This window comes from Podarcis muralis, chromosome 10 (assembly GCF_964188315.1).
Source record: "Podarcis muralis chromosome 10, rPodMur119.hap1.1, whole genome shotgun sequence".
Classification (NCBI taxonomy): Eukaryota; Metazoa; Chordata; class Lepidosauria; order Squamata; family Lacertidae; genus Podarcis; species Podarcis muralis.
In genome coordinates this window covers 57,409,892-57,431,445 of record NC_135664.1, presented here as the reverse complement: position 1 = coordinate 57,431,445, position 21,554 = coordinate 57,409,892, and the positions used below count along the sequence as shown (strand labels likewise).

At 42.3% G+C, this 21,554-nt stretch overlaps 1 protein-coding gene across 6 annotated transcripts in view; it reads right to left on the bottom strand.

Annotated features, from left to right (window-relative positions):
• Nucleotides 1-5,049: 5,049 nt before the first annotated feature.
• Nucleotides 5,050-21,554, bottom strand: part of IPO8 (importin 8) — a 40,995-nt gene continuing 24,490 nt past the window's right edge. For 5 of the 6 annotated variants that reach the window (XM_028745454.2, XM_077935115.1, XM_028745458.2 and 2 more), the window contains 6 exons: nucleotides 21,437-21,532; nucleotides 19,082-19,302; nucleotides 14,513-14,718; nucleotides 13,848-14,066; nucleotides 12,370-12,486; nucleotides 5,050-11,015 (listed from right to left, as the gene is read on the bottom strand). In XM_028745454.2, the coding sequence (XP_028601287.2) occupies nucleotides 10,921-11,015; nucleotides 12,370-12,486; nucleotides 13,848-14,066; nucleotides 14,513-14,718; nucleotides 19,082-19,302; nucleotides 21,437-21,532 (954 nt within the window). In that variant the 3' untranslated portion in view covers nucleotides 5,050-10,920. The remainder of the gene's footprint in view (nucleotides 11,016-12,369; nucleotides 12,487-13,847; nucleotides 14,067-14,512; nucleotides 14,719-19,081; nucleotides 19,303-21,436; nucleotides 21,533-21,554) is intronic. The other variant, XM_028745456.2, reaches the window with a different exon arrangement.

Below are 21,554 nucleotides of genomic sequence, written 5' to 3'. Positions count from 1 at the left end.
CCACAGCTCCTCCACCCCACCCCTCACAGTTCACCCCCAAACTCTCCCATCGCCTCACAGCCACCCCCAGTCCCAAGATCCTCCCTGTTGCTGCCACCACTGGCAAAATGGAGGCAAAATGGAGGGGAAGGAAGAGACGTCGTTCTCCCTCCTGACCCCCATAGAAGGAAGTGTGTATTTTAAAGGGGGAGATGGGGGGCATGGGACTCCACACCTGCCCATTCTCTTCCTCTGCCGGACACTCGCACGCCATGTCCCACAGAAGGTTGCCTGTGAGGCAATAAAGATTTCTCATCCCTTGCTCTAAGAGCCTGAGGAAATGGAGCAAGGCCCCCATTGTTGACCTGAGCAGGAAGGCACATGTGGAATAAGGTGGCCCTTCAAGATTGCCTCCATTGTAAAGATCGCGATTACATTTGTGCAAAGGATAGCGCTGCTTATTTTAAATTACTTCCAGCGCTTCAAATCTGAAAAGAAACTTCCTCCAATTTCATCAGGCACTTCCTCTTTGATTTTTCTTTTTATTTTAAGCATACATTAATGCCAAATCCAGCTTGAAAAGGGTTAAGAAACAAAGGAATATCCTTAAGCCAGCAAAAGCCTTCTGGGTCAGAAAAGGGATTTTGTAACCATAGTCTAGATTCATGCAAGCATTTATTTCCCACAGTAATGAGCTGGAAGTTAATCATAATTTTGTGGGGCTCTCTATTAATGTGGTCAGTGCTGTCTGCTTCTAATAATGTAACCAGAATGGAAACCAACCATAGTAATTACTTTCTTTTACAGCAGCAGCATTCAACATTTCTGTCTGTGAAACCATTTCCACCTTGTTGAGGGATCCACGCTTCTCAGCCATTGCACACGGAATCTGGGACATGCCTGAGGGCGCACGCATGCTCAGCTAATAAGAACATACAAAAAGTCCTGCTGGATCAGGCAAAAAGCCCATCTACTCCAACATCTTGTTCTCACAGTGGCCTCACATGTGTCTTTTTTCACAAAGGGCAGCCCTCTATTTGCAAGGACAAACAACTATCTGACTTTTAGAAGACATCAGAAGGCAGCTCTGTATCAGGAAAAATGTTATTGTCTGATGTTTTACAATTTTTTATATATAGTATGCTGTAAGCCTCCCAGAGTGGCTGGGGAAACCCAGCCAGATGTGCAGGGTATAAATAATAAAAATGATGATGATGATGTCTGGTTCGTACAGCACATTACAGTAGTCCAGATGGGAGGTCACCAGAGCATGGACAACTGAGGTCAGGCCCAATCCATAAAATGACCATAGCTATTGAATCAACCCAGGCTGGGCATAAGAAGCCACATGAGACTCTGCAACAAGGTGGAATGCTGGTGTTTTAGTATCCTAAATTACCTGCTGAAACCCTTTCGTGTGCAAAGTGAGCAGTGTTTAGCTAGTGAAACTTGGTTAGAGAGTACTGTAGACTTTACCTGTTGCCATCACAAGGAGCAGGACATGAGGACAATAGCCCTCTCCTACTGTTGACAGCAGCTGGTATCCCCTAAGGTAAAGGTAAAGGGACCCCTGACCATTAAGTCCAGTTGTGACCGACTCTGGGGTTGCGGCGCTCATCTCACTTTACTGGCTGAGGGAGCTGGCGTACAGCTTCCGGGTCATGTGGCCAGCATGACTAAGACGCTTCTGGCGAACCCGAGCAGCACACGGAAACACCGTTTACTTTCCCGCCGGAGTGGTACCAATTTATCTACTTGCACTTTGACATGCTTTCGAACTGCTAGGTTGGCAGGAGCAGGGACTGAGCAACGGGAGCTCACCCTGTCGCGGGGATTCGAACCGCCGACCTTCTGATCAGCAAATCCTAGGCTCTGTGGTATAACCCACAATGCCACCAGTGTCCCCCTGGTATCCCCTAGCATACTGTAATTAGCTAAGTACTGCAGACCCCATTTTTCAAAAGCCAAGCCATGGAAATTTTGGAAATTTTGATATTTGTACAGTAGTTTATGTTATGAGAATGGCTCCATGGTCCCCCTAGATGGGTTACACAGACCCCCTGGGTTCTATGGACAACCAATTGTGAATCAGTGTCCCAACATATTGCCTCTGAAATTGGAGGCTGCAGGCAAACTGTAGGCCAGGGATGTGGATCCTCATGCCTTGGAGCCAAATGTAGCCCCACAAGCTTTTCTGTCTGGCACTTGGGACTTTTGCCAAGCCACACTCCCAACAAGTCCTTCTTTGCATCCCCTTGATGGTTTATTCTTCTGAATATGCCTCTTGCCTGTCTGGATTAAAGAGAGGGAAGTGTGGGAGTGTTTGTAGAAACTAGCCTATTGTACAAAAGTAAATACTGTACTTGCTATCATTGCTCCACCCACTTTTGCCTCTGGCCCCACCCACCAATTGCATGTGTTCATTGGACGATGGCCCAAAAGCCAACACAGCCCTCAGATTGAAAACTTTCCCTACCCTTCCTGTAGACTGGGCAGAAACTAACTTCTTTTGTGGTGGCAGAATATTATTTATTGAAATTTTATACCACCCTAAACTCTGAGGTCTCAGTAACCCTCAAAGAACAATTAACTATTGCAGAGAATTAGACAGTGAACTTATCAAAGTTAGATCCAGAGTGTCTTCAAAAACAGGCCTTTGAATTTCATCTAATGTGTAGTGGGGAAGATTTTCCATGAAACACAGGAAGTTGCCTTTCATAAAATCAGACCTTTACTTTGCCTAGCCCTGCATGGTTTACACTGGCTGGCAGTAGGTCTCTGGTTTCACTGGCATACCCTCCAACATTTCTCTGATGAAAATAGGGACATCATAGTCAATCATAATCATAATTTATTATTTAAACCCCACCCATCTGACTGGGTTGCCCCAGCCACTGTAGGTGGCTTCCAACATATATAAAAACAGAATGCCTGCAGATGTATTCTAAAGGTCGTATAGTTACTTATCTCCTTGGCTCGGGGGTTGCATAACTCCATACCCTCTGATGAAAATAGGGAGGTCTTAAGGAAAAGCGGGACATTCTGTGATCATATCAGAAACTGGGATGGCTTCTGTAAATCTGGGACTGTCCCTGGAAAATAGGGACACTTGGAGGGTCTGCATTTGTGTTTTTCCTCAGCTCTACAAACTGAGGATTGAAACTGGGTTCCTTTGTATGCAAGTCTCTATACTTACCCACTGATCTATGGCCTCTTCCTAAGTGTGTCCCTGAAATACAAATTTCTCTGTAGAGCTTGGTTGCCTGGAATGCTAAAGATCATAGGAGCTGTTAGGCCAGACAGACCTACACACCAATGGTCTGACTTGGCATAAAAGCTCTTCATACAAGAGGAAGGGATGATCCTTCCTAAAATCAAACCACTTAGCTTATATTCTAATCTGAAAAGTACTTAAACAGGACTGAGGCAAAAACTACCCAGTTTTTCAGATGTTTTCACAGTATGTTTAAAACCACCCCCCTACTTTCTCAGTTAATTTTTTGCCATTCTTTTTTTATATAAAAGCCAACAGCCTATTTATTTAGATTGCAATGACATGGTCTTTCATTCTTAATTGACTTCACTTGCCCTCAGAGACATCATTACATAGCCAGATCTGATTGTTTATGCAGCCTCGTTGACATCATCCCATTCACTCCATATTCCGATAGAGTGGGATCACCCAGGCAATTAATCCAGGAAGGAAAATGACGGCTCCGTGTGAAGAGAATTGGGTGGGGGGAGGGAGATAAGTATTCACACAAAGTTTCAAGGAAATATATATATCCCACAGAATCATAATTTTTTGACCAGAAAACCAAAATGGAAGAAAGTGTGGCTGAGCCTTAGTGCTCAGCATAAAAGAGCTAATGCAGCCTTGAATGTTTGTACAGTAACCACAGCAGCAAGATCCTGGCCAGCTCTGGGATACTTTTAAGTGTTTAATAACAGCAATAATAACAAAATGGGTCAGGTTCTAAGTCAGCAAGAGGGGGCAAAAATAGAGTTGCTTTTTGATGCAGCAGCAATGAGACAAGCCATAAAATGTGGTAGTCTCTTGCAAGCTCCTTGCTGTACACAGCAGTGCCAGATGCAGTGTTATAGGGAGCTGAAGCATGGGCAGCAGCTGCATTGAATATAATGGTGCTCTTTTTCTTTAGGTCCCGGATGCTGTTGGACAACAACTCCCATTATCTTCAGCCACCTTAGTCAATAGTTAGGGGTGATGGGAATTGTAGTCTTTCATCAACCGGGGACACAAGGCTGAAAGAATGCTCGAATAGCGCATGCTCTGGGTTGAGAGAAGCAAGAGGATGGGGAGTAAATATGTGTTTTGTTAACGAAACCAGGGAAGAGTCAGAATGGTATTACATGCACAGTGCAGCTGTGATACTTGCTTAATGATAAGCAGCGCTTCCATTACATCTGCCACAAGATGCCTATCAAAGCAGCTGCTTTGGGTTACTCAGTGGTGAAGAGACAGCATCCTACAGACACTTCTTATTGCTACTTCACATATTGAAGGGCAGGGCTGTGTGTGTGAAGTTTCTAAAGAACCAAAATAATCAGTGCAATTTTGAAATCGGTGGTTGAAATTAGTGCAACTTGGAAAGGTTCAGACTGTCATATTGATTCAAAATGGCATCCAGTTGTATCCAAACATGGATGAAAATCTGTTCCTTGATCTCAGGAAGCATCATGCAACATTTGGTTACGATATCTTAAAAGGTGTTCACATGCAGAGCTAACAAACAACTTTGCAAAATATATGGTAGAGAATCTGGAGTGTCTGGCACCAAGAATGCACCCACAGCTCTTAATGAAAAAGTTTTGGAAATGCTTATGTGATTTTTATTATTGTATTTTTACTTTGGTTGTAAATTGCTTTGGGACTTTTTGTAACGGGAAGCAAAATCTAGATGTAACAAACCTAATTGTAGGAATGATCCCTGGCATCAAAAAGATGCTTTGAATAATTCCTCACATCAGCATCAGGTCCTCACCCCCTTCTCCCCCTTGGCTGTTATAGCAAGTATCAGTTCTGTCAAGAAAAAGTCCTGGAGCGTTCCCTCCTGTGATCATGGATCCAAGCTGAATGGACCCTGCTTTATTGGGAGTTCAGAAAGTTATTTACCATTTAAAAAACATACTTTTAGCAAAAACCTGCCTGTGCATTTATTTTCATTTGCCTGTAGTTATTTTCAGAATCTGGAGTGTGTGATAAAGCAGGCCTTTATTTAAGGATGCTTGCTTGTCCCCATAGGCTGGTAAATATATGCTGTTTTATGTGGTCTCTGCCTTTGTTGTATTTCATGACACTCTGATCTTAAATTGCTTTTGAGCTGCCCTGAACATTGCATCGGCAGTAGAACAGCAGGGCAGAAATCTCTTTTAAAAAACCTTTGTGCCTTGCTTATGTACTTCAGAGGCATATGACTACCCACTAGAGTAGATGGGGCTTTGGTCTGATCCCATGAGACAGTTCTTAAGCCCAGAAAGCAAAACGAGGGCTCCCCAAACACTTCTCACTGTATTGAAACAGGCAGTTTGGAAGATTTCAAATACTGGGGAGCCTGCAGCACATTCTACCAGTTCTAGAACAAGGTGCAGCACCTTTGTTCGTTGTGAAGAGCTCCATAATTTTATTTAGATCTCTGGATGCAATGAACTACCACACAGGTACAGCTGGAGTCTAAAAGCAGCATTCAGAGGTAAAAGGGAACAAAATCAAGACAGTCCAACACACTCTGAAGTGCAATGCTCAGACAAAGAGGAACTTGGGAGTACAAGTCATCCTGTAAACAAGCACACACAGAAAGGATGGTCCTCAGGCTCATAATGAAGTGGTATTGCCAAGAGAAAAATATTGCTTCCATGGAATGACTCTTACAGGAATTGCTGTAAATGGCATACATGGGAGAATATAATGAAAATGGTCATTGTATACAACTTACGTAGGTCACCACTAGGACTGCCACTATTTTGCAGGCAGGATTCAATCACATATTAGAAATTTAGGTTTACGCAATTAAAGTGCTCTGGCACAACCAATCCACTTTTAAATAAAGACTTTCTGCAGTTAGGAAAGTGATAGGGAAGTGAACTGATTGTCCCCACAAACAAACCAGAATGAATATTCAATAAAGAGTGAACATCATATAACCTTTGTGCAAGCAAAATGAAGATCAATGCTTAATAAATAGGTTACCTGGGCGAACCCTTTGGGGCTTGATGGTTAACTCTAGAAGACTCCTGGACGGTGGCAAAAAAGGAGTGAATTATATGGATGACCCATTCAGAAAGACAGTCTTTAATTGTAAGCAGTTACACTGACCACTTACAATTTCATGGCTACAAAATCTAATGTAGAACTTGCCCAGAATGGCACAAGAATGATTAAGTCTTGCAACAAAGCTATCTGCATCGCTCAGCATCGGATAGAAACAACCCAACTTCAGTCAAGAGTCAGCTAGGCACAGTAGCTAGAGTGTTCAGCAGACTTGGGAGGACCAAGATCTAACACCCTAGTTTGGGCCCAAAACTCTATAAGTAGTCTTGAATAAATATTCATTTCAGAGTCACTTGCAATCACAATGTGTGTGTATGTTTAAAAAAGGTAAAGGACTATTGCCATAACCCACCTGAGTCCTTGTGAAGGAAGTCTAACGAAAGCTTATCAATTCAAATTATACGGCAGCAAATCTCAAGGCTCTTCTCATGTTTCCTGGGGAGCCCTTGAGATGGCTCCTTCCTTTGTAGTATTCAGATAATACCAAAAAGAATGAGGCCACGTGACTGAAAAAGATCAGGGTGGGAAGGAACTTGTCTGCCCCTTGAGCAACAGCATCACATCCATACCTGCTTTCTTAAGATCTCCAAAAAAAAAAAAAAAAAAATCCCTTACGTTGCTGTGCACAAGTGCAGAACCCATGTGTGTGACTACACAGAGGCCATGCAGAACAATCCCAGTTTCTAAGAGGAAAACACAGGTGGTGGGCTCCTCCCATGTGACAGATTCCATCTGATGTTACCTGAGGTAGTGGGAAGACAATATTGGGTAACACTTCAAAGTTTTTACAAGAACAGTCAAAGGTAAATAAACATTTAAAGATGGAAAAGGGTCATGCAGGTAACATGACATGTGGTCTTTTACACAAGAAAAAGCAAGGGGAGGGGGTAATCACACTCATATGTCAATGAAAGACCCCCTGCTGGTGATTTCAGCCCCCTTATCTGTAACCAAAGCTCTACTAAAGAAAAAAACAAGTCCGATTCAAAATTTAGCATAAAATGGTCCTGGTTTTAATGGTCCTCATTGTTTTAATGAGTTAATTTGGTTGTGATAGTCATGCTAGTTGTTTCAACCTTCAAAAAGTGGAAAGGGGGAAAGGGAAGGTTGTGGTAGCTGGCAACTATTTTCTGTTGGGGGGGGGGAGTGGAAATGTAACAACAGGTTTACCTAGAACATTTACAGTTCCAGAAGATTAGACAGTACAAACTCTTATTTCCTAGAATATCCACAGATCTGTCAGGTCAAGTAAAAGTTGGCACCAGTTGTCAAGTCAGTTTGAGGACTTCTATTTCCTCAAAGATTGGTTCACACATGCACATGTACATCACTTGGTTTTTCTACACTTGATTGTGGTTGGTAACCAGCAGTTCATAGAGTGAACTGACTCAGCTGAAGAACAGCACTGTGTTTTGGGTGGTGTAAGGCAATGTGGAGGCTTTTATCTCTGGTGTTTTATCTCTGATACATGAATGTAAGCCAGAACTTGTTAATGCAGTCAGCACTGAACAGGTACATGTGAACTTATCATTAAATTTCAGAATTTCCAATGGTCACCCTCAACATGAAGCTTTCAGATCAAGGAACTGCTCTCTTAAGTCATGCCTGTCATAACACTGTATAACATACAAAAATATGACAGACATATATATGGGGAGGAAACACGTCATCAGTGAGCTGCTCACAATCCTGGAAGACACTTCAAATCTTTTATCCAAGATAATCATATTTAAATGAATGTTTCAAAAGAAAGCAAAGTCAGCTCTGTGTGGATCCCCTTCCTGCATGTGTGAAATTATACTTATTTTGCTGACATATTTGCACAAAGATCTGTTGTGAAAGGGGGGAAGAGCAACAAACTCTCAATCTCTCTTGCTCTGCCCCCTCCTCACACCAATACTGCCCAGCAAGATGTCTCCTGACCAACTGCATAACAACACATTCCAGAACAGACAAAGGAAATTGACTGTAATGGGCTAAAGCATTTACAGGAAATGCGTTTGAGAGAAAAGGGGCAGAATTATCAAAGAATCAAAACAAATATAAAAGGAGGCACACATTCAGCATATTAGTTAAGAAGTTAGATGATATTTGCATTCTAGCTCCTCAGAGTCTCTAGGCCAACTGAGAATTTTTAGAGGCACACCAAATGTTTTAAATGTACACTTAATAATGTAAAATCTGATTGATACTGACAGAGGCTGTTGGCCTGGTCAGCCGTTCAGGAAGCCACAACTGGATGTAGTTCCTTGTTTGGTGCACACTTTGTGTTAAACCCTGCTTTGCCTCTGTGCAGAATAGTCTTCACTGTTTCAATTAGAGAAAGAACCCCAGTTCCTTCTTGTGGTCCATCACAAAAAGCCAAGCCCTTTACTGCAAACCTATCAATGATCCCAAATTTTGTATTTCCATCAGACAATCAATATTTGCAGACAAATTTAGTCTTCTAGCCACATAGAGTTGAGGGGAAGCTTAAGTACAAACTGAACAAGGGAATCAAGGAAATGTGTGTCTTAATTCAAACCCTTAATTAAACCACCTTCCCTTACAGTTTCTTAAGTGATGAATGGCTTTAGGTGATTAAATGTGACAGGCATGAAGAGCTGGGGCTGTTTTTGAAAAATGCCCAGTACATCCCTATCTCATAAGGAAGTTCTTTCCTCACCTTCAGGTTGTTCGTCCCTCAAACCAGAATTTTGATGCTTCTTCCTAAACATACAAAACTCATTATCTTTGCTTAGTGCTTAATCCTGTGTTCCTCAATGTATACCTATGTGAAACAGTTCTGGGAAAGAGAATCAACGTTTTTCCTGAACACTGAAAACCACATCTCACAATATATTTTGTGCCTGGGTACCAATGCATCAGTTATGATGCTTCAAATGTGGCTTTCCCCTTGTAAACAAACCAGCGAGGTGGTTTGGTTCTTGCCCACTTGTCACTTTTGTGTATTTTAAAAAGGGAAAGCTGTACTTGAAATGTGCACTGCACATGTCTTTCACAATCAACTTGGCATACATGTATTTTGTATTAATTGGTAACATGCAAACAGAAAATTTCTCACTAAATACAGCCATCAAGTGTGGCTGGAGAACTGGTAAGGCTCAAACACCAAGTTCCCTCAGTAACATTTGGAGAAAGACACGAGCACCCAGTATTATGGCATGGGAAACATATGCTACAACAATGGGCAGTGGGAGATGAAGGAGAATGAGGGATAGGAAAGTGGTAGTCCAGAGACTCAATCCAGTCTGCATCAGATGCCTGGTTTCTTAAGACACTTCTTCCCTTTATGCAAGGTAAGCTATATGAACATAGGCTCATTGTTCTGCTCCACCCCGTCTACCTGACCATTTTTCTCACGTTCTGCTCACCAATGCCTAGTTCCAATTCATTTCTGATGTTACGGGAAACTGGCCTTTTAAACCTAAGATTTATTTATTTTTGTGATCACTCAGTTGCTGGATACAACCTGAGTGATGCAGCCAATAAAAGCAGTTCTTTAAAGCGTAGGTTTTCAGCACAGGCATGGCTGGAAAACCTCATTCTTGTCAAAGACAGATGACAATATAAAGAACCACTGCTTGCAAAGGCCACTGTTTGATTACCAATACATCAATAAATCCACAAGAGCAATGGGATAGTTCTAGATCTGAATATGCCAGGCCAGGCACACCATTGCTACATCTACAAACTGCCCCCCCCAAATAATTACAATGCCCCCATTAAAAGCAATAGCTTCCAAACTGTTCTGGAGACACCTTGGGCTCATAATAAGATTGAGCCTGGCAAACCAGCTTCCCTGAAAGAGAGAATAGTGAGACCCACCCAACATGTCAGGTCGCAGGCTCAAAAAGTCAGAAGGGCTATGCTCCAGGACCTACTGCAATGCACAATGGATTCCTTGGTAGACAGGGCAACACAGAAAGGATTCCTTCAAGGCAGATAGTTTGAAAACCACTGCATCAACAAACCCCAAGTAGAAATCTAAAGAAATATTTTCCATGGGAAGGTCTGCTTTCTGGTAACAGCTGTGAACATAAAGGTTATTCTTGATAACTCCAAGAGAAATTATTACCCTGGACACATACAGATGAACTCGGGAAAGCTGAAAGAAGGTTTGCGTAGCCAACGGTGTGAAGTTTGTGACTGACAAAATACAGCCATGATTTCACTAGAGGAAAGCAAGATTTGAAGTGTGCCTATTAAATGTCCTTCCTTAAAATAAAATTAAAAAATGCACTATGCACTCCAAAATTATTTGTTCAGGCAATCCATATACAACGGAAGGCACTGTTATCCATAGGACCCCTTCAATTTCACATGGCAAAGACCTGAGAAGTGCAACTCAATCCAATTCCATACAGCTGCTTCCCCATTTCACTGGGAAGAGCAGGAACAGAGACGTTCTTCAGTCCAACAACTTAGAAAAATACCACAAGAATTTATACATTACAGTAGCTGGTTAGAAAGAGTGTCCTAATGAGAGGAAAGAGGGTTGACCACTGCCTTTCCCAAAAGGAAATCATCTTCCAGAGCACTCCATTACCTTCCCTTGTCTGCTCACAAGTCACAAATGTGTGTTGCTGTTTTAATAAAATGCAATAATGAAATATTCTGCAGAGTCCCTTAAGCTTTCGTCTTTTCCTCCTTCAGTTGCTCCCTGGAGGATTGCCAAAGTTAAATGAAGAGACCAGTCCTTTGTTATCAAATGTGAAGCCCGTTTGCTGCTCTATCCTCTTTGATTCTAGAATTAAAAAGAAATAAGTTTAAGAGACAGATAGTAAGTATGTTTTTTTTAAGCACCAATGAACCTCCTTCAAAATGCATGCATTTATTTTCTTAAAAGATTGAAATTTCTGAAGTACCATCAAGGCGGGGGGAACAAAATAATCTTGCAGATTTGTATACCTCTATATTGTCCCTGCACTACTGGAGATGGGTAATATTCTGTAGTGGAAAGGGAAAACTACTGAGCCCAATAGAAAAACACCCACTCTGCAATTTCCACATTTTGCTTGTACGGACAAGTAGGTAATATATAGGTGTATCATACAAGTAGAAATAATCTATTCCTGTATAATTCATTTGGTTAAGCTTCCTGTCCTAATAAGGGTAGGTAATGCAGAGACTGTTTAGGGAGTCTCTAAACTCAATTTGTGTGCAACTAATTCTCTGTAGAGATCACTGGTCCTACATACCAAGTGACAACAGTGTAAAGTGGACCTCTAACAAGGCCTAACAAAGGAACATAGAAAGCTACTTTATGCTGAGTCAGGACATTGGTCCTTCTAGCGCTGTGCCATCTACTTTGTCTAGCAGCTCTCTAGAGTGGCAAGCAGAGGTTCCTATCATTACCTACCAATCTAATCCTTTGAACTGGAGATGCCAGGGATGAAACAGGGAGCCTAAATTTGAAGCATGTGCTGTGTCACTGAGCTATGGTTCCAAGAACTATGTTGATAGCTTATTTATAGTGGCAATATATAGAAAGCCACAAATGCTTTTTTGTAATTTAATCTCAGTGGACTTTTAAAACTCGCTGCATACCTCCATTTCTACTTCCCTCACCCAAGTTTCTTTGTCCTTTCTTACTGAAACAGAGAAAGGTGGGAGGGCAGAAGAAGAGCTATGCTTGCAGTTTCCTCTGAATTGTGCTTCTCCATCCTATACATACTGCTGCTGTCTGCTGTGTCCGTTACATATTTATTGCCTCCAATTTCTCTCTCACCAAATGTTCCCTGGCACTTCTCTATCTTCGTCTTCTCTACAGGGAAGATAAGGACAGTGAGAATTCTCTCTCTTGCTCTGAAGACTTATCTATCTCTCTTCAAAGGATAGAAGCCCTTGTGAACTGAAGATACCTCCCCTCCTCCAAAGAGTATACAGTACACAAAGGGTGCTTACAATGGGCAAAAGTGGGCAATGGGAAAATCTATTGAATGTGCTTCTCTCTTTGTGCAATCAGAATATGCTTTGTTTTAAACTTGAGGAAGCTTGAATTACTTGACATGGTTGCAAATATTAAAATTCTTATTTGTGCAGTGTACAATTCATGCTTCTACAGACATCCTTGGAATACAGTAAATAAACAGACTCACCTGCTGAACTCCTCCGGTGTTCAGCTAACGCACAGATGCCCTGCAGCTGAGTCTTCTGATCATTGCTGAGTGGTGCTGTCAGCAAGTGGTACCAGGCTGCATCTCGGCTCTGTATCGCTATCAACACAGAAATAATGGTCTTTCTTTTAAGAAAGTTTCAGAAAGAAAAGGCAGATACACAACCCACCACAACCTTCCTCCATTATCATTAAAACAATCCTTTTCACAAGTAGAAATCTTCTACCTTTGGCTTCAGTATATTGAGCTGAAATACCTGTTCCAGTGAGCAAAGACTGTATGACATACTTGGCAACTTATCTCTGATGACAAACTAGGAAGACAAGTAGCTGCCTTATATTAAGCCATTGGTCCATCTAGCTCAGTATTATCTATGCTGACTGGCAGTGGCTGTCCAGGGTTTTAGGCAAGGATCTTTTCCTAACCTTACCTGGAGATACCAGGGATTGAGTCTGGGACCTTCTGCTTTCAAAACACTTGCTCTATCACTCAGCTACAGCCCTTCCCCTAAGCTTGTTGGTTTTAATCATCCCACCCCAGAAGCAATAATTTACCCATCATCTTTGTATCCTGCCCTTGCTCGGAGAATCTCAAGGACACCTGACGAAGTGATAACTCATTTTGTTTTCAAAGTACAGTACAGTCATACCTCGTAGCACCTTGGTTCTCAAACTTAATCCGTTCCAATAGTCTGTTCGACTCCAAAAACTGTTCAAAAACCAAGGCACGGCTTCCGATTGGCTGCAGGAGCTTCCTGCATTCAAGCGGAAGCCGCCTCAGACATTCAGCTTCCAAAAAAACATTTGCAAACCAGAACACTTACTTCTGGGTTTGCGGCATTCAGGAGACAATTTGTTTGACAACTAAGCCATTTGAGAAACAAGGTACCACTGTAATCCAGGGAGGTAAGTTAGGATGAGAGAGAGTTGCCCAAAGCCAACATCTGAATGTCATGGCCAAAGAGGATTTGAACCAGAGTTCTGACTGCCAAAGCCAACAATCTGCCTGAATAAAATAGACTTGTGTACTTGTGTACATCTGAATCTGGGACATTTGGCATAAAAATATGTTTTTTTACCACTTGACTATGATCCTTCTGATGATGGGAGAGTTAGGCTATGCTATTTATGAGTTAGGCTATGCTAATAAAATCAGGGTTAGGCTATGCTAGCCCTTCCCAGAAAAACAGCTGGAGATTGCGATTCTCTTTCTGAAATGCAAGAAGAAAACAAAGAGTTTTCCAGCTTAGCAGGGTTCCTCTATCTTCTGTTCAACTAGAGTTTCACAGAATCCTTGTAGGATACAGAGTCCATGTTTTGGACTGAAAGTTGGCCAATGAGCTGACTGAATGTTGTGCTCCAAAGATAACAATGAATCTGACAAAGATTTTGTAGCCTTGGAGAAGACAGAAGACATTTGTGGATTTTGTTGCTATTGCTCTAGGTTTCAGATGAATGTACCTAGTAGTGCCTGTGTAAAGAACTGGTATTCATCCACACCATCATCCAGGTCGATAGGGGTGCTGAAACCTTCTAAAGCAGTTTCTTCCAGTGCATCATCATCCCAGTCATCGTCATCATCTTCATCGTCATCTCCTGCATCACCGCCACCACCTGTATGGTTTTCCTGCATCTCCTGGCTGACTTCATTGGCCTCCTCTTCATCACTTGGAATCTCTTCTGTTAAAAAGTTTATTTTTAATAGAAGGCATGTCACAATATATTCAGGATTTAATGGGGCACTTTGGGGGGGGGGAGCAAAAAATATTCTAAATTTCCTGAACAACTGGCCCCAGTGCTGTCCCATAAATGAGCAGTTGCAATTCACCTATGTAGAATAAGGAAAGCACTACACTCAGGCAAAAATTAAACTGCTGACCATCATCCTTCTAGGAGGTGGCCCAATTCTCAGAGAGGGTTATTCAGCAACGCAATATGGGAATATAAAGTACTTCTGAATTTTTTGAAATATGCAGTCCCTCCCTCTCAAGGAAGCTGAAAGACATTATGACAGGTATTTTTGCTAGTAACAAATAGAAAAATGATAGCTGATGAAACAGTATTGCTATAGCAACCATCCCCTGCCCTCTCCACTGAAATGCACACATGTATATTAATTATTTTACCATTATCTTCTGCATCATTCTTTTCAGATTTAGCATGTTCTTCATGTTCCGTATGCTGCCTGGTGGCACACAATTGTTTCAGTCCCAGGAACAGAAGGAGGACCGACGGAACAATCTGAGCAGCCACAGCATCTACTGAGGGAGGTCGGTTGGGCAGCCCCATCAAAATGCTCAGCCCTATGATGCACATCTTCCTATCATGGAGGCTAAACACACATACACACAAATGAGTGAGAAGCTCCCATTTTTATTTATTACAGGTTCATTTAAACCTCCTTCACGATGAGATCTCAGACCACGTTACAACAATTTATAGTCGCACAATTTAAAACCAGGTAAAAGAAATTAAACAAGAAACCAATACAGTTTAAATCAGAAAACAGATAACAATCAAATAGGCTCTCTGAAAGAGGCCTCCCTGTCTTGGGTAATAGATGAGGACAACGCATACTGGGATGCTTCCCTTACATAGGCCCAATATGGCTTTTCCTTTCTTTTTTTATAGACACTGTTTAACGCGAACGAACAAAACTTTTAATTATGTATTTAAAAATTCACCAGATGCAGAAATTCCTGAAGCAAAATTCAGACGGGAGCTAGAAGAAGCAGAAAAACCCAAACATCAGCCAAACGATTCGAAGTGGCAGCCATAGTAGAACTCCAATTAAGTATCTCATTTACATCATGCATTTAAATTTTCATGCTGCAGAACGGCATGACAGGGGGTCTACGTAATGGTCGCCACATAGAAGAAACAAGCAAGCAGTCAGGGGAGGGTGACAATGTGCAGTCACCTGTTTGGAGTAGGAGGGCGGAGCAGGGTTTGAGGAAAAAGAAGAGTTGTTTGCTCTTTTGACTGTGTGGGAAATTCATTCTCAGGGCCGGCCCAAGACATTTTGACACCTGAGGCAAACCACAAAATGCTGTCCCCCTCCAGGGAAGAAGGGGTGAGTGAAGTTCCACAATGGGAACAAGGGTGGGAGGAAGCCAGCAGTGCCTTATATTCGCCAAGAAGCCACTGTAGAGCTGGCACTGGAGTGGGGGTGCTGAGGAGGCAGCAGTTCCCATCTCCAAGGAGCTCACCACAGCTGTTGCTGCCACTGGGGTAGGGGCGGCAGCAGCAGGGTGAAGCATTCCTTGGAGGCTGGATCTGCTGCCCCTGCAGATCCTTCCACCCGAGGCGGTCGCCTCACCTTGCCTCATGGGTGGGCCGACCCTGCTCATCATTTAAACATTTTACTAAGCGCATACTCCACCTTGTATCCAAAGGTGACCAAGGTGGTCCTACCATGTGGCCCCTGACACTAACAAAAGAGACCATTTATGGTTTGAAATAATACAAAATAATACTATTTGAAAAGAACTGAAAAGGCTGTACACACACAAAATGGAATGAAAAAACGTGGCACAGATTTTAGAGTCTTTCCTGGGCACAGAAGTGCTGTTACACCCCTGTAAAACGGCATAGCCAGTTATTATCCAAAGTTCCCCCCCGCCCAAGAATAATAATTTGCAAAGAGTCCGCTGCTAAACAAACACATGCGGTTACTAATGAAGCAGATGCCCTGCCCTCTGGAGAATTATAATGACGTGGGACCAACTATAAATCTGACAGAAAAATTAATCTCAATTGGGCTGAAGAGCACTCTCGTACGGAATGAAAATTGGCAGACGGACCACTGCAAATAGGAGCAATAAACAGTGAAATATTTGGCGGGGAGAAGGGAGAGGGCGGGGGGGGGGAGATTTTTTTACCTCAAAGACTTGGGATGCTCCTTTTATTGAAAAGTGTTATCAGCATTCAAAGCATGTGCCTCTACCTTAAATTAATGCTGGCTCAACATATTTTTTAAGAAACAAAATTGTTAAGAATATCCTTCAAGTAACTCACAAGAGGATTCACTGTGGAGGCGGAAATATATTTTCAAGACCATGAGGGTAACTCAAAATGGGCCTTTAGTGAGAGGGAGATCACAGAACAGGAACCAAGAGAGCTTCAAGCTTGCAAGGTTTGAATGAGCATAGCATGAATTACCCATGTCTTTGGTCTCCCTTCTTTAGGAGACATTTTTACAGAGGAAGGATAGGGAACCTGTGGCCCTCCACCAGATGTGGCTGGACTAGAAAATCCCCATCGTCGCTATTTGTATTATTTATTAAATTTATGTCCCACCCAGTCTACCTAAGAAACCAAAGGGGACAAACACCAAAGCGCTAAAACAATAATATTTAAAATAAAACAGGAACACAGGAAGGTGCTTAGACCATTGGTTCATCTAGTTCAGTAATGTTTATGCTGAATGTCAGTGTAGACAGTACTAAGCTAGATGGACCAACAGACTCAGTATCATAGAATTGTGGAGTTGGAAAGGAACGCGAGGGTCTTCTAGTCCAGCCCCATGCAGTGCAGGAACATGGCTTCCTTCCTAGACACAAGGTGGCAGCAGTATAGAATGCAGAAGGTACAAGAGGTTCAAATGCAGAATTAGCCACTGTCTGCATTTGCTAGCTAAGCCAAGGTCTTCTGCTCTTGGATGTTTGTTGAATTCCGGAAAACCTCCGTTTTAAATTTTAAAAAAAGTTTCTAATCTTTATAATGAGATGAAGAATATGATGGCAAAAACTAGGCCCTTAGTGCCAAATAAGTTGTCCACTCTTGGCCCTTAGCCTTAGATAAATTGGTCATGATGTAACCATCGCCTAAGGGGGAAAGTCTTAGAAGCAGAAAACTGAATAAAGAGTCTTCTGTTTTTCTAATTGGCACAACAGGACAAAAAGCCTTTTTATTTTAAAATATATACTAAAGAGTTACATTCTGCCGCCGATGCACCTTTGAAAGCTGGATAGCTCCCCTAACCACAGAATGTAATAAAGCCCTTTTACAACGCACTCACTAGAGCAGTAAATGTCATGTTAAAACTGCATTTATGAGACACTGTAATTCTTTGCAGTTACATAACATCGACTCCAAGACAAGAACGAATATTACAAGATGTCAAGACAGCCACAGTAAATGGCTTCCGGTTCTTGTTAAATGTTTCCTCCTCAGCCTTAAAGGACAACTGTCTGTTACTGTTCATCGTAATCGTCCACAGAAAATGACTTCCGAACACAACAAAATTCAGCAACATAACAGACTCAAGTATGATCTGAAATCCCTTATCGTTAAGAAATCTACAGCTCGGTATAAATGTTGCCATTCACAGGTTGTGAAAAATCCCTTACTCACACAGATGCTGCATGTGGGGAGCACAACATTTTAAAACTCCTGACTCTATATACCGCAAATGACTTCTATACACCCATTAAGACAGAATTGGGAGGCACACGCTACATGCACTGAGAGGGAAGGCATGAGCTTCTTAAAGCCTATGATTTTTGTGGGTGTGGGTGTCAAAAATGCCATTTATAAATGGTGAATTGGAGGCTGCTGTTTCACTTTCACTTCAGGGGTGAGATTCAACCCCAAAAATGATTTCGGGATGAGGGGAGGGGTCTTAAAATTTGCCACCTCATTTGCAAGTGGTGAATTGGGGTATGGAAGCTGTTTGTTGGGGGGGGGGGAATCCAAAATGGTTTTAGAAGGAAGCGGCTTTCAACTATGGGGATGGGACTTCTCTCTCTTTTTCTTTAAAAAGCTGCCAGTTTTAAAGAACAGTAAAACCTCCGCTGCAATTGCCCCCACTGATCATTTCCCCACAGATAACTTTACCTTTCTCATTTGGGAGGTTTGCCTGAAATACCCCCACCCCACCCATTCAGCCACTATTAGAAGACATTGCAAGGGGCGGGGTGATCACCTTTACTATCAGCCAGCAACCAAGCCTGCCTGTATGTCCCCTGGAAAGAACAGCCTGGAATCAAAATGATACCACCAACAGCCAGAGGCTAAAAGCAACATCCCTCTTCTGCACAGTGACATATCCCTAATTGAAACAAAATAAAAAAATTCCTTCCAGTAGCACCTTAAGAGACCAACTAAGTTTGTCACTGGTATGAGCTTTCATGTGCATGCACACTTCTTCAGCTCATACCAATGATAAACTTAGTTGGTCTCTTTTTTTACTTTGTTTCGACTACGGCAGACCAACACAGCTACCTACCTGTAACATATCCCTAATTATAATTGCAATTTGGTATGGATTTTCATTGTAAGCTGCTTTGGGAACCAATCTTAGATATCTATATCTATATCTATATCTATATCTATATCATCTATACCAAGCAAACATAGCATGGCTAGTATTTTTTCTTCTTGCCAGTTAGTAATTTCTGAGGATTTCTATGGCTGACGTGGAGTCTTCTTAACATAACCGAGCTAAAGTGTGTGTATAAAACAGAACGATTGGAGGAAAAGATGTTATTTAAAAAAATAGATTTTCTTTGTTGTGAAAAACATATCAGAGTACAATTTGGAGCTGCAGTTGGTGGGGAAGGTCAAGGAAAATCCTCCCTCCACACAGGTTTTGATATTTTCCTGGACCCTCTACGCAAACCAAAATAAAAAGTCGCTTTCCAAGAAGCCCTAAGCTTTTAAAAAAGAAAAAAAGAAAACCACTGGACACCTACCCAAGGAAACAATCTGTATCATTCATCCACTGGTTTATGAACTGTGCAGTGATGGGCTCTGAGTTGTGAGGAAATCTGATGTTCTCTAAAGTGTGCAAAAGGAGATCAGGGTTGTAGTAAAGGGCCGCAATGGCCACCTGGAGACACATGGTGCGGAGCTCGCTGGTTTTAACCCCTCGCGTTAAGCGCTCTAGGACAGCTTCTACAAAGAGCGGGATGCACTGAGGATAGAAAAACAGGAGAGACATGGGGTAGAGGAAGCAAAGGGAAAGTGGAGAAATGAAATATGTTCAGAGAAAGTTCCAGGCATTAAAAGGCTTTAACTTACGATTAGAATTACCTTTCCTTAGAATAAGGGTCAGGGAACCTGTGACCCTCCTGATTATGCTGGACCACAGTTCCTATGACCATTGATCATGCTGGCTGGGGCTGATGAGAACTGGATCCCAGCAACACCTGGGGGGGCACAGGTTTCCCCATTGCTACCTCACAAGCATGCAACTATACAGCACACAATTCCATACGTGACTTTGAAGGAGAAATTATGTTATAAAACCATATAATGAGATACTGGCTCTAATACAGCTTCCTAAGAATCTCGGCTCTTTCTTTTTAAAGGGCTGTTTTTCAGTCCTGCAATTAATGAAGAAATGGGAACTATGCCTAATGAAATCTCAGAAAGTCAAAGAAACTGCTGAACAAGATTTCCAGTTGTCAGGAAGCAAAGCTTCGCTACCCTATGAAGCTCTTTGTTGTTCCCTGGGGGTATGCAAAATAAGAAAAAATATGCAACTCTGCTAAATATGCATAATTTATACCGGTCACCTCTCTGAGATAGCTTGTAGCCCATCATATATGAGTCCCACCTAACCACCAGCTGAATGATACCACCAAATACTTGTGTAATGAACAAAGCAGAAGAGCTACTGCCAGAACGTTGGCAATCAATTTTGGAAGCAGAAGGCCAGAGAAGCAGAGGCAATTTTTTATTAAAATATTTTAAAGCACCCAGAGCGCCATCTGGTGGTTAAATTCTCACCACCAGATTATAACTTCTCCGTTTGATAGAACAGGTGTGGGGAACACCCATTGGCCATGCTTGCGGGGGCTGTGGAGTTCAGCTACACCTGGAGGTCCTATGATAGATGAAGGATGCTTTGGAGGGGAAGCCTCCAACCTCCCCCAACTCCCTGTTCAACCCTTTCCTTTATCTGCTTCCCCAGATTGCCCCCCTTTTTTCTCTTCTCCTTTGGCATCCCACCATGACCCCGCTTCGCCCCCTCAACATCCCTGCTGTTCTCCTCTTGCCCAATTTTGTCAGCTGCCAACAGGAAAAGGTGGCAATGCCCAAGGTTCCCATGCAGCTCACACCCCTTTCACCCTCCCTACCCAGAGCAGTGGGCGGCAGGTGGCCGTCTGACTGAAGGAACAGACTGGCAAAAGGGCTGGTGGTGACCTTGAAAAGCCTTTATGGTCTGGGACAGGGATATCTAAAGGACTGCCTGTCAGTTTACATTTCTTGGTACAGAAAGTACTGATCTGATGTGTAGAGATCTTTCCTATTCTAATTAATTCAAGAGGGTTGTGGAAGCCTCTCTGTGTGAAAGAAACAAGCAGAAGGTTCCTGATGTTTGGGAAGCTGAGTACAGCTGGCTTAAACAGGTCCTGTTATCTCTTCCTGTCAAGGTCATGCTGACTAAAATAATAAGGCCAGAAGGGGCCTGGGTTTCACTCTTTTCTATCTCTCTTTCTTTCTGGTGTGGTGTTCTGTATATAGTATGCTTAGTGATAAGGTTTAGTCTTATTATAAGTTATTGTAAGTTTAAGTTAAGTCTGCTGCAACTGGATTTCTTATGGACAGTGCCAATCCTGAATGTATTGGATTTCTGACCATTATGCTCCTTTGCCTTCAGCAGCAGTAAAGCTCTGCTGGATGAAATATTAATGGCCTCTGGTCTATTGTTTGGGAATCCTGCAACATGTTTAAATTTTTACTCTGCTAACTATTAGTTGGAATACTGCTCTGGATCAATACTGAGTAGAATTCAAGCTTGCTTACTAAGACATGCTTGCTTACTAAGGTATTCTGTGGAGGCCCTCTTGGGACTGGAGAAGGGGCCTTCTCAGTGGTTGTGTCTAGACTGTGGAATTCCTTGCCAAGGTAGCCATGTTTTGCCCCATCTGTCATGCTGAATCAAAGTGGCACCTAGCCCAGCACTACAAAAAAAATAAAAAAATAACCTAGGCCAAATAGCCCATTCCTCCAAGCACAAACTAGACCCATCTCAAGCTAGTTCTATCTAATGATCATCAGCAAAGGAAAAACTGTATGCCACTCTATGATTCTATGATTACCTGGTCAATACCCCTCCCTTTGCACTGCAGAATAATGACCTCTAAGAGCTTGGCTGCATGGCATTCGGCATCTTCTCCTGCATCACCAGTTAATACCTAGCAACAAAACCATGAACAA